The 17,482-nt window shown below is 36.9% G+C and overlaps 1 protein-coding gene across 1 annotated transcript in view; it reads left to right on the top strand.

Moving 5' to 3' along the window:
- Positions 1–17,482, top strand: part of LOC103031728 (alpha-1,6-mannosylglycoprotein 6-beta-N-acetylglucosaminyltransferase B) — a 240,802-nt gene that overhangs the window by 3,526 nt on the left and 219,794 nt on the right. Inside the window, exon 2 of the mRNA XM_022664078.2 lies at positions 5,373–5,485. Within this exon, the coding sequence (XP_022519799.2) occupies positions 5,373–5,485 (113 nt within the window). The remainder of the gene's footprint in view (positions 1–5,372; positions 5,486–17,482) is intronic.

Raw genomic sequence — 17,482 nt, 5'->3', positions numbered from 1 at the left:
TCAAAATAGTGCAGATTAGAGATAATCATGGCTGCGTTCCAAACCCACAACTAGTGTTTTTATATATTTCAAAAATGTGCTGATTAGAGTGACAAAATTTAATATCCATCAGGGCTTTGTCTCAAATCTACATCTGCTTTATCTTTAGAATACTCAAAAAGTCATCAGTGCTAGGTCCCAAATCTACATCTTTTTTTATCTACAGTACTCTCAAAATAGGGCAGATTACAGACAATCATGGCTGTGTTCCAAACACACAATTTTTTTCTTCAGTATACTTTAAAAAAGTGCTGGTTAGAGTAAAAAAGTAGTATCCATCAGGCCTGGGTCTAAAATCTACATCTGCTGGATATATAGAATACTCAAAATAGTGCAGATTAGAGGCCATCAAGGCTTGGTCCCAAATCTACATCTTTCTTATCTGCAGTATTCTCAAAATAGGACAGATTAGAGACAGTTTTGGCTGCGTTCCAAATCCCAAACTAGTATCTACAGTATACTTCCAACAAGTGCTGATTAGAGTTATGATAAATAGTATCCATCAGGGCTGTGTCCCAAATCTGCATCTGCTGTATCTTAACAATACGCAAAATAGTGCAGATTAGAAGCCATCAGGTCTGTATCATAACTATATATTTATTGTATCGAGAGCGTTCTTTGAATTGTGTAGATTAGAGTGGTGAAAGGTAGTTCTCCATCTCTTTCTTTGTCCCATGTCTCAAAATACTATACCATGTCATGTTAAACATAAATAAGGGCTGTGTCCCAAATCCACTGTAAATACATCCACTGTACCCACAATACACTCGAAATTGTAGCTTCACTCAAACGAACCCTTTTTGGTTGACTTAGGCACCTTCAATTTTCAGAGCGTAGAAGCTGCATTATGGGTGTTTTTTAGATCTAAAAAAATTCAGACCAGAGTCTGAGTCAGAGTTGGATTTTTCTTCGAGTGCATGTGCATCATGCAGCAGAATCAGCACAACATGTTTATGAATAGGAATAATCTACAGTTACAGTAGATACAGCAATTACAAGCTAACTCGTTTGTGCTTATTCTGCTGCATTATAAATGTGCATCAGCACAGCACGGGTTCTTTTGCTTCCTCTATAACTGAATGAGTGACGATAGTCTGCCTCAACTTTCTGTAACTGGTCCGAAAGTCCCACCGTCTAGAAAAGTGCTTTCACCCTGCCGATGAACTGGACCATGGTTCAGTTAATCTGAAGCGAGACCACCTCTTCTCATAGTCTCAGACTGCTGTTCACAGCACTTTTCACACCTGCTATTTTGGTTTGGATTAAACTGCGAAGTCCAAAAGTTTGGACCAAATTCCTGACTGAGTCAAATGATAAATGATCTCTTCATCCATTATTCTCATCCAAGAAGTATGCTGGCTAAAGTTCTTGGAAATCCTCCCAAAGTCGCCTTCTCCTCCCTCCCCAGCCATAGCCAATCCGCACAGAATCTGATACTCATAAGCCCGGAAAACCAATTAGGAGATAACGGATCTTCGCTCTGAGCCAAGCAGAAGACCAAAGCGTTTACTTTAAATCCATTAATTAGAGAGGATATAATCTCCTCACACAGCTAAGCTAAGCCTTTGAACGCTTCTAAATGGTAAAAAGAGGAAGGATCAAGTGAAGCTCCGATATTTGACACACTCTTGACAAACTTCTCGATGTAGGCTGAGAGGAGCCAGTCTGGTAATTTAGCCTTTAACTTGTAGGTCAGCTCTACTTTGAATGGTGTCCTTTACCCTTTAAATTAATAATTTGTAAAAAAAAATCTAATTTATGTCTTTTTTTTTAATTTCTCATCCTTAATGCGGTGAGTCAGCCAAGACTTGTGTGGTGGAGCTGTGAGGCGAATGTTCTTAACTTAACACTGGAACACATAACATACTGGAAGTTAGAGATAAAAAGATCTTAAGATAAGGTTAGCAGCAGCAGCAGCAATCATCATCTAGATGATGCAAGTCTATGTTGGATATTATGGATGTTACTCGGGGTGGGCGATATGGTCCTAAAATAATATCACGATATTTCATGGTGTTTTTTCGGGATAACGATACTCTTAGCGATATGGCAAAACACTGAGAATACACACTACTGCAACAAAATGACAATTACACTTTATTACTGCATACGAAATTATATGGCACACCCCTTACTGAGATATTAAAAATACAAGAATTTCAACCAACTTTTAGTTACTACACGTGTCAATGCTCTTTCTACAGTGTTGGTTCAAACAGCTTTCCCATAGGCTCCTGGCACCATATATTTACATATTGGGTGTGGCCTCTCCCTTACTTACCATCTTTGTGTTGTCTGTTGCCCAAAGCTACCTAAACCTAAACATGCATTAATATAAAATGTGTATTAATAGTCAGGCCTCTGTGTTGTAGGCTGTAAGAGCAAGTCATCTTTATTCTGAGTTCATATTTATCACAGTATGCTGGCTTGCAGCTACAGTATTATGTTGTCAGTAGTGTCAGTTCTTTAAAAATGTGCTAAATGAGTTGAGAAGACCAAAGTGTTTTAATCAGCTAAAGTCCACAATACTTGAAAAAAAGCAGTTGAGTTAATCAAACTACTGTTGTGTGAACAAAACACAGTTGAGTAAACTTAACTGAATCAAGTTATCATCTAGCTTTGACTAAGTTGAATAAACCTAAAGCGGCAGTCCGTATTATTTTGTTTCTAAGCTGAAAGCAAAAGCATTTCTGAGTGAAGGAAGGACAGAATATTGTGTTTAATGTTACCAGTGTGCTGAAACGACCATCCCTGCTAAGACTAATATATTTATTCTAAAACCTGGGGTGTTGGGTTGCTTTTCACGGTTGTTCTTCTGGCAACGTGACACGTCTTTACGTATTTACGTCACACGTACGGCCTCTAAAAGAGGATCCGGCTCAGTTTTACTGAATGCGAGCAGCTGGTGGAGCAATGGAGACTTCAGAAGAGGAAACTCAGACTTCAGTAGCTCATTCACCCATAGTTAAATCAAAGCGTGCTTGGTCTTTCTCTCTCTGACTGAACATAACCTGGAATCGGATTCATCCGCTCTGAAAGGAGACCGCATCACATCCGCCCAGTTTAAAATGATTCTTCCGCATGCTTGGTGCAATTACCCACTCTCACCAGAGAGGGCCCTAAATCCCAAAACTTACAGACATCAGCTTTAACTGAGTCAAATCATAAGTTAAGTTGAGACAATAAATAATTTTTATCAGTGTACAGCAAAGTGGGTGAAAACGACTCTTCACTCTTTTATTAATGCATTAAATTTCAGATGATGCCCTGAAAAAGCAGGTTTGAACAAATAAAAATTATACATACAGCATATTTATATTTTTCGGGTCAGTGAAACTGAAATGTGTCCAGTGATGATGTTCAGGTTCAGTGCCCCTGGCATCGTCAGTCATGTCATTTGTCCTGTACTGCAGCCTGCAGCCCGGGCTTGGCCGCAGCTTCATGTGTGTGTCTGAAAGCAGATGATTCTGGTTAAGTAATAATCTCAGAGGTGCCCTTCACAGAGCCCTTGGATTATGATGGGAGGGATATAACTCTGGCTGTTAGGATTATTATAACGCAGAGGCAGATGGCGTTACACAGATGATGGAAACAAAATATGTGTCTTCTTCTTTGATCTGTCTTTTATCTTGTCACAATTTCTCTTTTTCCGAGCCGCGATGCTTATCTTCATCTTGAAAGTTCATCTATATGCGCTGCTGCTGTTATAAAAGAGGGAAGGTGCAGATTCTACAATATATATATTTTTCTGTAAATCTTCTTTGCAACATGAGTTGTTAAAAGTGTTATATAAGTACATTGTATTTATTTTTTTATATATTTATTAGACATTAATTGATTCTTTTGATGAAAACAAAACCAAAACAAAATGCACTGAATATGTATTTTTTTTGGAGATATGTAGATTTTTGTTAAATAATTTAATTAATTAAATAAATGTAATCATTTATAAAATGTGTATATAATGTAAATAATAAATTAAAGGACAAATACCAAACAACTAATTAAAAAAAATATTGAACACTTACATTTTTTATATCAAAGCAGATAAACCATACATTTACCTCAGCAGGGCAATTCTGTATATATTTTTTTGGTTGCAAACTAAATTTTCTGATCGTTAAAGGCTAAATTAGAACGTAGAATATTGGGTGTAAAACTTTATTTTATTATTTCACTTTGTCCATTTGGCTTAGTAAGAAAGAAATGGAGTTTTATCCATTTTTCCAATTTTCACGTTTTTCATTTCTGCCATTTTTCAGTACTTTTTTCTATTTTATACAAAAGTTGCATTATCTGATTTTTGTTACAAAATAGATTACGTCCAATTTTCGATTTTTCAATTTAGTACCAAATAGTCAGAAAAATGAAGAAATAAATGTTAAAATTGACCCAAACATTTGGTGCATCCCTATTATTTATTATCATACACCTTAAATACATTTATTTGTATCACTACAGAATACATTGTAAAAGGTGTATTTGAGTAGTAGTTGAAGTAATGCAATATTATGAATGAGAACAGGGTAGAATCTAACTGATCAAATACTTAAATTAATGAAGTTAGTTCAACTTAAATACCACCAGAATTGTATTCCTGTTAGATCAAGTTACAATTTTCTAAGTTCACAGTTCTCCATTTTTAGTGTGTTATCTAAGAGCTCAGATCTATGTGAAAGTCCACATTTTGGAAGGCTCTTTTTTCCTTGCTTTTTATTGTAACACTCAAATGTTGCTTAAATGTTGAAGGAATGTTTTATCTTTCACTTCTACACTGAAAGAAGAGTGACAATCATGTCATTAATTTAAAGTGCATTTTTGGTCTAATGAAAACTTATGATTTCTAGTTCAAACCTGTTTTTCTCAGTTTGCCTGAATCCTTTTCCTATAAATAACTTAAAATAAATTCTTTAACTCAAATCATATTTTTTACTTCATTTCAGAGGTTATGACATCACATCAGATCACTCCTGAATATATATTTAGGTGTAACAAATTAGATGATTTTTTTAGGTTGGTCCAATGTTTTTTGTTTTATTTTATTTATTTTTTTGTTGACTGATATCGATATTTAGGTGTTAGGGTGGGAGTGGCAAGATTTTTGCATGCTATTATATGTCATTAATTGTCTTCTCAGTATTTTACTACGATAATATTCTCCAGTTCTTGCTTCCTGTGCTTTATTAAGTCTTAATTGCATGTATTGCATGTATGAGAAGTTACATTCCTGCAGGCTAAATGTAACTTCTTTTCTTCTTGCTCTTTTCTTCTTCTACTTCTTTCTACTTTTCTACTCTTTCCTCTGCTGCTCTCTCTCTCTCTCTGTTTTTCAGGATCTTTGTGGTGGGGATTGGTTTCTTCAGTCTGTGTTTTTTAATGACCTCCCTGGGCGGTCAGTTCTCGGCCAAGCGTCTCACCGACTCTCCGTTCACCGTCCGGACAGAAGGTAGCTGTAACGACCGCGGCTATCGACCCTTTTCCCTGATGCTCTGTGCGTCCCCCCCCCCTTTCCTCCCCCTAGAGTCCCCCTGAACCCTTGATGGCTGTGATTGTGATGCGGTCAGTCCCAGAGTGGACGGACGCCAGCCGGCAGGCCTTGTTAGCGAAGAGCATGTTTTTGTGTCATGGTTGAAAAGGCTTCTGGCCTGCTGAGGACGAAATATGCTTTAACCTTTAGAAGTTCAGAGTTAAGACCCTTTCATACCGAGTACAGTTTTTTTTTGAAAAAAAAAAAAAAACACATCAAGTTTCAAGTTTCAGTGCATTCTAGGTCTTTTCGTGTCCGAAACTAACCACAAACTAGAGCTTCCTGCACTAATGAGCCCTCGTGTGGAGGAGGGGAATTAAAGAAGTAAGAAAAAAGAGAGCAGAAAGCAAACATGGAGCAGAGAAAAGGAAAAAAAAGTGGGCCTGTGAAGTTTCTTGGCAAAAAAAAACAAAAAAACGTTATAATCATATATAATGTTGTAGAACACGGTCTCTGTCTCAAAAACAGCCTCAAGACCATAAACAAACACTCTCCCGTCTCGTCTTGTTGTGTCTCGGTCTCAGGATGAGATGGACCGATGCATTCATCTGAGGTAACATTAATTAGAAGCTCAAGTATTTAAGAGTGATAGTCTGAGATTGTTTGTTTCAAACATCTTCATTCAGCTTCATGTTTTAAAATATCATTATCACGAAAATATTGTAATGTTATTTTAGGGCTATATGGGCCATTAAGGTATATGTTTAGGCATTATTAGTATTCCAACATATTGAATCATTAACTTCTGTTACAAACTGGAGAATCACAAACTTTAATCATTATAATATTTTTGTAAAAAATACTGATGTAGGATTATGTGCAATTAATTACAAATATATATTTTTGTTTTATTGTTTGTATCTTGGCCTTGACCTTGGCTCAGACTCTGCTCTAGTGGTCTTGACTAAAACAATGGTGTGAAGGTTCTACTACGGTAATATAAGCATTTTTACGTCCAAAATAAAACAAACTCAGCGTTAATGGGCCTTTCCTGAAAGCATGTGTTGGCATTGTGTACAAAGTTCAGATTCTAGACTATCAGCCAAGAACACTAGATAAAAATCTCTTTTTCTCCAGATAATTTGATCAAATCTGATGGAATGCAGTCTTGTTTTTGTGTGAAGGAAACATTTTAAATTTCATTTAATTTTGTATGCCTAACCTATGAAGTTAATATTTTAAAAAAAATGTTCAGTGGGTGGAAACACTAAGCAGGTGTTTCCAATAAAAAGGCCAGTGAGTGGAAGCGCTGAGCATGTGTTTCCAATAAAGTGGCCAGTGAGTGAAAGCACTGAGCAGTTGTTTCCAATAAAGTGGCCAGTGAGTGGAAGCGCTGAGCAGGTGTTTCCAAAAAAGTGGCCAGTGAGTTAAAGCACTAAGCAGGTGTTTCCAATAAAATGGCCAGTGAGTGAAGGCACTAAGCAGGTGTTTTCAAAAAAGTGGCCAGTGAGTGGAAGTACTACGCAAGTATTTCCAATAAAGTGGCCTATGAGTGAAGGCGCTAAGCAGGTGTTTCCAATAAAGTGGCCAGTGAGTGGAAGCGCTAAGCAAGTGTTTCCAATAAAGTGGCCAGTGAGTGGAAGCACTGAGCATGTTTCCAATAAAGTGGCCAGTGAGTGGAAGCGCTAAGCAGGTGTTTCCAATAAAGTGGCCAGTGAGTGAAAGCGCTAAGCAGGTGTTTCCAAAAAAGTGGCCAGTGAGTCTGGTGAGTAGTCACACTAAGTAGGTGTTTCCAATAAAGTGTCCAGTGAGTGGAAGCATTAAAGAGGGGTTTCCGATAAAGTGGCCAATGAGTGGAGGCACTGAGCATGTGTTTCCAATAAAGTGGCCAGTGAGTGGAAGCGCTAAGCAGGTGTTTCCAATAAAGTGGCCAGTGAGTGGAAGCGCTAAGCAAGTGTTTCCAATAAAGTGGCCAGTGAGTGGAAGCACTGAGAATGTCTTTTCAACAAAGTGGCCAGTGAGTGGAAGCGCTAAGCAGGTGTTTCCAATAAAGTGGCCAGTGAGTTGAAGCGCTAAGCAGGTGTTTCCAATAAAGTGGCCAGTAAAGGGAAGCGCTTAGCAGATGTTTCCAATTAAGTGGCCAGTGTGTGGAAGCCCTAAGCAGGTGTTTCCAAAAAAGTGGCCAGTGAGTGAAAGCGCCTAGCAGGTGTTTCCAATAAAATGGCCAGTAAGTGGAAGCGCTGAGCAGGTGTTTTCAATAAAGTGGCCAGTGAGTGGAAGAACTAAGTAAGTGTTTCGACTAAAGTGGCCAGTAAGTGGACGCACTAAGTATGTGTTTCCAATAGTGTCCAGTGACCATCCACAGTTTGATCCTTTAATCTATCTTTATGACTTGAAATCCAGCAGCTAAAATCTTTAGTAGATAATGTAAATTGTATGTACAGTAAATATGATTTATCACATAACTGCAGTTGTTTATGTATTTATGTGATTATGTTTCTTTTTAAAGTACTGAAAAGAGGCAGTAATTACTACACACTTCTAAGGTCTAAAGTCAGCTTGAACTCTAGTCTTTCTCTCATTCTACACTCTACACTCTCTCTCTCTCTCTTTCCCTCTGGCTTTATAATGAGGAAATGACTCCCTGGAGACTTTCCACTCAGGGATGGAGACTGCAGAGACAGTCTAGCCTCAGGGCATCCACTGTAGTAGTCTTCTGATTGGAGAACTTGAGCTCAGACTCGGGAGGTTGTGGGTTCAATCCCTGCTGATGGCTGTAGCCACTGTAGCCTGAGGCAGGTTCCTGTAGACGCTGTGTCCTGCAGTTGGTTAATTTATGTCGTTTTGGGCTGAAAGCGTCGGTTAAGTGCTGACAGTTAAGTGGCTGGTGGTTTATGTGGAGTGAGTAGAATATGCTTCTTCAGAGCTGCTATGAGAAGATAGCTTACTGCTGAAGATAGACCTGTGTGTCTGTGTTTCTTTGTCAATCTGATATCTGCTTGTACTTCCATGTATTTTTTGGGGGAGGGAGAAAAATAATTATAGTGTGGAATGCAGTGTAAAAGTAGAGTTAACTAGTAAACATTTTATTTAGTATATCAGTGTAGTTTGTAGGGGTGTGCCATATCGTATCATACACGATAATATCGTCAACATTTTTAAATATCGTGAACGATATTATGCCCTAAAATATCGTGCCATATCACCCATCCCATTTTCCATTATATATCTACTAGAGACAGATTATATCTATCCAATATTGGATATATGGAGATATTTGGAGTGCATTATTAGCATTATTATTAGTATCATGACATTCTGGATCATTGACTTCTGTTAAAAAATCTGGTAAAATTCTTGTATTTTTTAATATCTCTTTTAGGGGTGTGCAATATTATATTGTATGTAATAATAAAGTATTTTTTTATTTTTTTTTTGCAGTGTATAGTGTATGTTTTGTCATATCGCCAAGAGTATCGTTATCGCGAATATACCATGAAATATTGTGATATTATTTTAGGGCCATATCGCCCACCCCTAGTAGTTTCAATTATGTTTTTATTGAAATCTCTTAATCTACTGATGAACAGCTAACAGATTGAGTTTGTTATGAAATGTAATCAATTTTTCAACTTAAATACAATATGCTAATATGTCATCATTTTTGACAGTTTACAGTTTGACAGATTACAGTTTCCTCTCTGACCACTTTAAAAACTTTGACTTTTGTAACCACCTCGGCTACAAGATAGTAGATTTCAGTAAAAACTTAAGCTAGCATAACTTAGAACATCGAGTTATTACAACTAAAGGGAAAATTGATTTAGCTTTATTTCTTATACACAGTAAGAACAGATAGGTTGAGTTTACTTAACTTTTTTAAGGCAGCCAGTTTGATCAGATTTTTAAGATTAATTTACTTTAAAATTTTGAGATAACCAGTTGCCTTAAAAAAGTTAAGTAATGGGGAATAAAAACTTGAGTTAGCATAAATTAAAACATCAAGTTATTACAACTAAAGGGGAACTTGATTAATTTCTAAGGTAGCCCAGGGGGACTCACTGCACACTGATGGTGAGTGTTAGTCAGAAACTGTTGGACACACCCAGTATGCAAATAGATTGTGACAGAAGCCAATGGAAAAGAAGCTGCCAATGGCAACAGACTAAACTCAGTTATTATAAGTTGGTTCAACTCAAAGATCTCAGTTTAAATGTATATATGTGCCCACAAATGTTCAACTAACTCAAAATAGTAGAGTATTGTTTAGAAATCTCTAATTTTATGTAAAACAGACTCAAATTTGAGTTCAACCATGTACAGGTTTACAGTGTAGGGGGATTAGCTTAACCGGTGATTTGGCTAACGCGCTAAGCTAACGGTGGATTCAGCCAGTCAGGTCTTACTTTAAATGAAGTACAGGCGAAAACAACACTGGGAAACAACTTAAGTACAGTAGAAATACAAAAGAAAATGAATTACATTTTTACAGAAACTCCCTGCAGTCCTGGGCGCCGTCTCTCGTGCTCCACATTTAGTTTGTGTGTACCAAAACAGCACCTCTATTCTTGTAGGTAAACTGCTAAACTGGACTCACCTTTTCTGTCCATATTTCCTCCATACTGCACATCCCTAGTAGCTGATGATATTTTTATGTTTTTGACTCTTGTTAAAGCTCTCATTAAAATTGACTGGATACCGCATCCATATCCTCTAACTGTGGCGCAGTGCTGAGATAACTCTGAGGTATATTTAATATTGATCCAGGGCTTTGAGCTGAACTGTATGCTACGCTGTGGATGTAGGAAATTGTGGCCATTAGAGGATCCACAAAGGAAGCCGACAGTATATACAGGTTTCCGGTAAAGAAAGCATAGAAAATAGGCTGTTTTTTGAGTGACATTATTGCACCTCTGCTATACTTATAAACATCCTGAAAACACACGCTCCATGCAGAGTGTATATATTAAATGGCATAAGTCTCATAAGCCAGTAAACTGTATTATTTCCTTCTCAGACCTGACTGAAAACTATTGCACTTTAAAAGGATCAATGTGTTGCAGAGATCGAATCCGTGTCCTGCATAAACACACTCTATCATAAAGCTTCAATGAGACCTGCAGGGAAATCTACAGCAGCTGTTAAAAGAAAAGAAAATCTATCTACACTGTAAAAATGAAAGCGACTATGTAATGAATTACTGAGCATTTTAAATTAAATTCAAATTAGTTCAGTGAAAAGTTGAGCCTTGAAAACATTAGTAAATGACCTGCAGTTAAAATTGATTAAATAGGGTTTATTTCCATGTGCAGGTTAGAACCTCCAGTGTCTTCACAGAAGGTTTTTAACTCACAGTGCCCTATCTTACACCCTGTGCAAGGCACGTCGCAATGCTCATTGCTATCTTACACCCTGCCAACAGTTTATTTTTACACCTTGCACCTGCGCCGTTTAAATAGCAATAGTGCATGTGGAAATATCGATGCCAATGTGCGTGGTGGTTTGAAAAGTGAGGTGTGTTCAGGTAAATTTTTTGGTATATTGCTGTCTTGGCAATAGAAAACACAGGTGCTTCACTGACTGACAGCAGTCAACCGTCAGATGTTCATTGCTATCTTAGCAATGCAGGTGTACCATGCGTGCTCAACACTTGTACACCTCAGATCGTTTTGTAGACACCAACAGATGCGCCGCAGTGCGCACACCTAATCACATCAACAATAAAGTGAATACAAAATAAAATAACATTGCTGCTTTAATCAAGTTTAGTTAGTTTTCTCTGCTGAGAATTGCAGAATCGCTGCACCTTTGAAGTCAGAGCGCATCTGGCTCTTAAAGGGAATGGCAAGTGACTCACTGAATAGTTTATTTCATGTTATTTCGTGTTACACAAAACGTACAAGAACCGACAAAAGAAACAGGAAACACAGGGCTATAAGTACACACAGCAATTTTCATAGGGCATCCCAAGAAGCATTGTGTTTTTTTTTTGTTTTACAACAGAACACAGTTTTTTACTGTATTAATTTATTTAAAAAAAAAACACAGCAGAGTAAATCCTAAACAGTTATTGCAGTGTTCATGCATGTGCATGAAATTTAAACAACTATACTATACGATATATGATAGTGACCCTAATACTGTCTCATATATCATGTGAGTGTAAACCTGAACTGTGGTATATTAGAAATATATCTACTGAAACAGCAGTGCAGCAAAACGATATTAATAACTCTGGTTTGGTCTTATGGGGCTAGCTGTGAGCTTCTATTGAAAGGTCAGCTGCTGTCCAGTGGGCTTTTATTTCTTACCACACACTCCAGGTGTCAGCCTGAATATGAGACAGGTAACACAGAGGCAGGTGAGGGGAGAGAAGAGGACAGGAGAGGAGGAAGAGAGAGATAGAGAGAGAGAGAATGGTTTTAGGGACAGACGAGGATTTGAGCTGAAGTTGGGCCGTCTCCTCTTGGCGATGGAAATCTCATTATCATTGTTTCCTTGGGGGTCTTCACCTGATCTCACCTACTCTCCTCCCCACCCAAACCCCCTCTTCCTGCAGCTCATGGAAGAATGGATGTTCTCTATCATCAAGTGGGTTTAGCCTCAGGGTCTGCAAGCCTGTGTCAGTTCTTATCATGATCATCCGTCAGTTTTTACTCTAGGATCCTCATCTCAGACAGTGAAGCCTTTGTCTGTGTGTATAAGTGTGTGTGTGTACAGTTTTGATAATACAGTGGTTTATATTTTATATAGGGCATACCTAATTTATGGCTATGAAAACTGCATCAGGTACCATGAAATCAGCCTTTTTTTTAGTTGTAATATGAAATTTACAATGACATTTCCAAATTTAAGCAGAGTATAGAGGTTGAAGCTTAAGAATTTGACCTTTTTTATTCACACAACATTCAAGTGCCTTATAAATGGATTATTTTGCACTGTGAGGCAGTTCTGGCAATCTTATGACATGTGAAATTAAGTCTAATACCAAGTTTATACTACACAATATACATAGAATAATGTTAAATAAATAAAATAAATAAAATATGTACATCGGTTGCAGAGAACAAAGTTATGTTAAATAAAAATGACATATTCAAGCTGAACATTTACATGTTTTATTATGATTTTTATGTTTAGCTATCTTCTTTGCGTAAAATAGTCAATTATAATTTGTTGGACCAACATGAGTTTTTATACTGATTGAAAGCTGAACTAATCTTATTCAGTTGCAACAATTAATATCACAATTTGTACCTAAATTGCATTGAACAATTTTAACCTTTTAAAGTGAAATATAAAGGAATAATCCTGAATTAGTGCAAAAGTGATCTTTAAATATTTTTTTTTACTAGGAAATAGTAGCTAGTGATTAATATGATTTTTTTTGGTTATTTTCGATGTGCTGTAAAACCCGATAAGTTGACTAAACTCAAAACTTTTGTTGAAACCGATTACCTAATAAATTTCAAGTTCACATATATATTTAAAGTTTATTTTTTTCCTGAATTTGTATTTAGTCTTATTTCTGGTTTCATTCAACTATTTTTTTAAATACTCATAGAAAAGTAGATGGTAGAAAACAGTAAAGAATTAGAAAGTACTGAGAGCACAGCAAGAACACAGAGTTACTGCAGCTCAGTAAATGATGCTTGTTCTACAGCCAACAACACAAAGACCAAGCATTTAATTATAATAAATGATCTACAAGTTTACCTAACCTAGCCTGGGAGGAGTGCCAGAAATTGGGGGGCACACCCAGTATGCAAATAGATTGTGACAGAAGCCAATGGAAAAGAGGCTGCCAATGGCAACAGACTAAACTCAGTTATTATAAGTTAGTTCAACTCAAAGATCTCAGTTTGAGTATATATTAGGGCTGGCCCGAATAGCGTTTTTTGAGCTCCGGATATTCGGCACTGATTCGAAGCGAATATTCGAATATTCGTTTTTAAAAAAAGAGGTAAAAAAAGAGGTAAAAAAAAAAAAGAAAATCACGGCCCCCTTAAGACATATTCACCCCGGATTTTTGGTGTTTTTATCCCGGATTTTTGTTTTTCACCCCATATTTTTTCTGTGTTTTTAGCCCAGATTTCTTTGTGTTTTCATCCCGGAATTTCTGCTGCCGCACACTGCGGCTTATCCGCGTAAGCAGGCTAGGAGCGCTGCTGCTGCACGGTTTCTTAGAAAAATAACAAACAAAAATAAACCCAAAATGTTGACAAAAATATAGTCTAACGAATAAAAAAAAATAAGAAACGAAAAACTCCACAGGACCAAAGAAAATTACTAAGACATGTAATACTGAAAAAAAACGGAAAAAACAAATACGCGTCTGGGGATAAAAATTAAACAAACCAAACCACACTCAAAGAAATAAATGTATATATAAACAAAACAAAAGAATGGACAAAAACAACAATCCGTTAAAAAAAACTCATTTAAATCCATTAAAAAACTCATTTAAAACAATCACAGGCTTTTTGCGCAGAATAATAAAAGTTTCGGTTAGTTTCAGTTTCAAATCATGAAAACAGCTCATCAAAACCTCAACCTATCCTTTATATTTGACAATATTTGATTAACTTACAGGTCCTTACTTATTTTTATTTAACTGAACTGAGTTGTAAATTATTTATAGCCTCGCGCTGAATTCAGCTCCGCGCTGCGAAAGAGAGAGAGAGAGAGAGAGAGAGAGAGAGGCGCAGCGCATTTTGCCTGATTTTAATTAACAGTACATTTGTTGGCTTTAGTAAGTTTAATAACATTAATTTTAGTATACTTGTCAGATCTTATTTATAAAAACTTTTTTTAGAAGACAGAGGTTATTCTGCGCGCAATGCGCGCCGCTGCGCCAAGCACCACTTTGCATGCCTGACATTTCAGAGCGCTGGACGAGATTTTAATTCATGAATTAATATATTTGATATTTTAATAAATTTGCCCTGGTGATAAGAAACGAATGCTAACATATAGCTTTATATTTCTGTGTATTTCAAATGTTTTAAGTTTTATGTAATTGACGGGCAGCACCACGCGCCAGATTGACAATGTGCTTTGTTTTTCAGATATAAAAGTGAAATTCAGTTAAATAATAGCAAAGTTAACTAAAATAAATTTATGTTCAGTCAAAGTTATTTTCTCTTTTAATTTTCCATTTCAAAACTCTAGCATTTGAGTGAGAATAAGCATCTGTTGAAATTTTTAAACAGCAGAATGCCTAGTTACAGTTATTTAGTCTGTGTACTAAACATAAATATAAATCCTTATAACTGACAGAAATAAATATAACTAATAATAATTTATAGTTACAGTGCAGATTTTTAAGTATATATATTTTTTCATAGTTGATTGCTGAAGGCTCTGGGTGTGGTTTATTTTTATGTGGTAAAGATGTGATGGGATGGAGTATTTTGGAGCGCAGGGTGAGCAATCGCGCTAAGCTTTTTTCCGCCGCCAAGATAGAAACACGCCAGAAATTTACCTCAACACACATCATTTCCAGACCACCACGCCCATCGGTGTTAATATATTCCAAAGTCCAACGCTATTTTAAGGACGCGTGCAAGGCCTAAAAATAGACTGTTGACGGGTGGCAACGCGCCACGCTACACGCCTTGCGTGGGGTGTATGATAGGGCTCTTTGTCTGTGTGCGCAAAGTTAAAAAAAAGTTCATTCAGCTGCTAAAGTAACGTGCAGTAACGGAGTGTCGAAAATGGTAACGGCGTTATAGTTACAGTCATAGTAATTAGTTAGATTACTCGTTACTGAAAAAAGTAACGGCGTTAGTAACGCCGTTTATTTTAACGCCGTTACTCCCAACACTGTCGTCTGGATTAAACTCCTGCTCCAGCCAATAACAGTTCAGTTCTGTCCCGCGCGCAAGATATTCTGACGGGACCCGCGAGAACAGAAGTGGTTAGAGTGAGGTGGAGCTCTGGAAAGTAGAAAAAAAACGAATATCCGAATACCAAAATTAAAAACCGAATATCTACTCAACGAACGAATATCCGAATACCCGAATATTCGGGTCCAGCCCTAGTATATATGTGCCCACAAATGTTCAACTAACTCAAAATAGTTGAGTATTGTTTAGAAATCTCCAATTTTATGTAAAACAGACTAAATTTATTTGAGTTCAAACAACTTCTGGGTTTACAGTGTAGTAGCTGTGGACATGGCAATACCAGATCATATCCTGTGTTCAAAAATTTAAATGTAAATAAACTAGATTGTATCTACATGAAAAAAAGAAAGCAAACTCGTTTAATTGGGTCAAGAATAAAAACACACCAGGCATTCCTGTTGAGATGCGCTACGTTACCCCAAACCCCTTTTTTCCGATTGGACACTCCACATATTAGATTAGGCCATAAATTTATGCCGTCTTAATCAGGAGACACCACTGGCAGCACTACATGATTGACAACAACCAATCATCTTTCAGATCCCTGCGAGAGTTTGTAGACCCTCAGGGGGAGGTTTGAGGAACTGTCAATCACAGTACAGAAGTGCTATGTGTCATGCTGGTGGATCTGTGTTAAGATAACGAGAAAAAAGAAGAAGAAATAACTATGGACTTGTTTCTCCATGTCACAAAGAGGACATTATGGGCTGTCTATCCATTAAAAAAGAGAACTTGAGGTAACAATATGCCTGTTACAATAATTAAACTTTTGAATTATTGTACAGTATATGGACATAATATCAGTATTTTCACTTATTGGATTAATGAACGATTCATATTTTATTTCATTAGCTACTAATATTTATTGGTTTGAGAGAGCCTATATCTGAGATGTGTATTGCTGCTGAGAGCAACATTGATTGGTATAACCTGTGTCTTTCCCATTGGCTCCTAGCACTTCTGATATCTGGCATTATTTATACGCATCCTGGACTCAATCTCATTCACCATCAATGTGCAATCATTACCCCAGGCTATCTTCCCTTGTGTGTTCATTTAAATTTCATATTGCGCTGTACTTTTTAGGTCTCAATGGAAACAAGTTTTTTTTTTTTTTTTTTTTTTTTTTGGCTGGTGCCGAACGTGGTCTAATGTATGTTAGATACTTTGAAGACTTGTTCAAAAAGACCTATGCAATGGAGATAAAAGCAAAATGTGGTTAAATCTGCGTTCAGTGTTGGTCCATACAGCTTTCTTATTGGCTTCTGGCACCCTTTTATTTGCATTCTGGGTCTGGCCTCTCTCTTACTTACCATCTTTGTGTTGTCGGTTGCTCAAGGCTACCTTATCATATAGTATAATGTATGTGTTAATTGACAGGGCTCAATGTTTAAGACTGTAAGAGCCTTATTTATGTTGCTTTGAGCTGTTCCAGCAATTTTGCACTTTGTCAGTGGCTGAATGTGGTCTTATTTGTGTTATGTACTTTAAAAAAAGTGCTGAAAATGAGCCATAAGATGGATTTGAGAAGCGAAATATGATTACTTCTGTGTTTACAAAAAACAGCCAAGAGCACTGAGCCCTGCCATTTGGCAACGATGGAACTGGTTGAGGCTTTTGCCAGTGTAAACATAACACTGAAAAAGCTTGCCCACTCGAACCTAAGAGACAACCTTCTTAAGGTCTTTGAGGCACAGTCTGAAGAGTTGAAATTACTCTTAGATATTTTAAATGTCATCTATCTTCAGAGCTGGAGAGCCATCTGCAGCTAACGGTTTCAGAGCAGTAGCTCCAAGACAGGCTGTAGCTTAGAGAAGCTAACGTTAGCAACAGATTGTTTTCCTCATCCAAAGATACTAAAGCCTGCTAGACTAGTTAAACAATATGTTTTAATAACTGTACAGTACCAGTCAAAGGTTTAGACATACCTCCTCTCATTTAATGTGTTATCTTTCTTTTTTATATTAAGTATTAAAGACATTAAATACCTACAGGAACACATGAGGAATTGTTTTGCAAACAAACCAGCAGCGTTAGGTAAATCAGAATATAGAAAATTGTTTTATGC

This window comes from Astyanax mexicanus, chromosome 5 (genome assembly GCF_023375975.1).
Source record: "Astyanax mexicanus isolate ESR-SI-001 chromosome 5, AstMex3_surface, whole genome shotgun sequence".
NCBI classification, from domain to species: Eukaryota; Metazoa; Chordata; class Actinopteri; order Characiformes; family Acestrorhamphidae; genus Astyanax; species Astyanax mexicanus.
The sequence above is the reverse complement of the archived record's forward strand: the minus strand, read 5'-3'. Positions and strand labels throughout refer to the sequence as shown.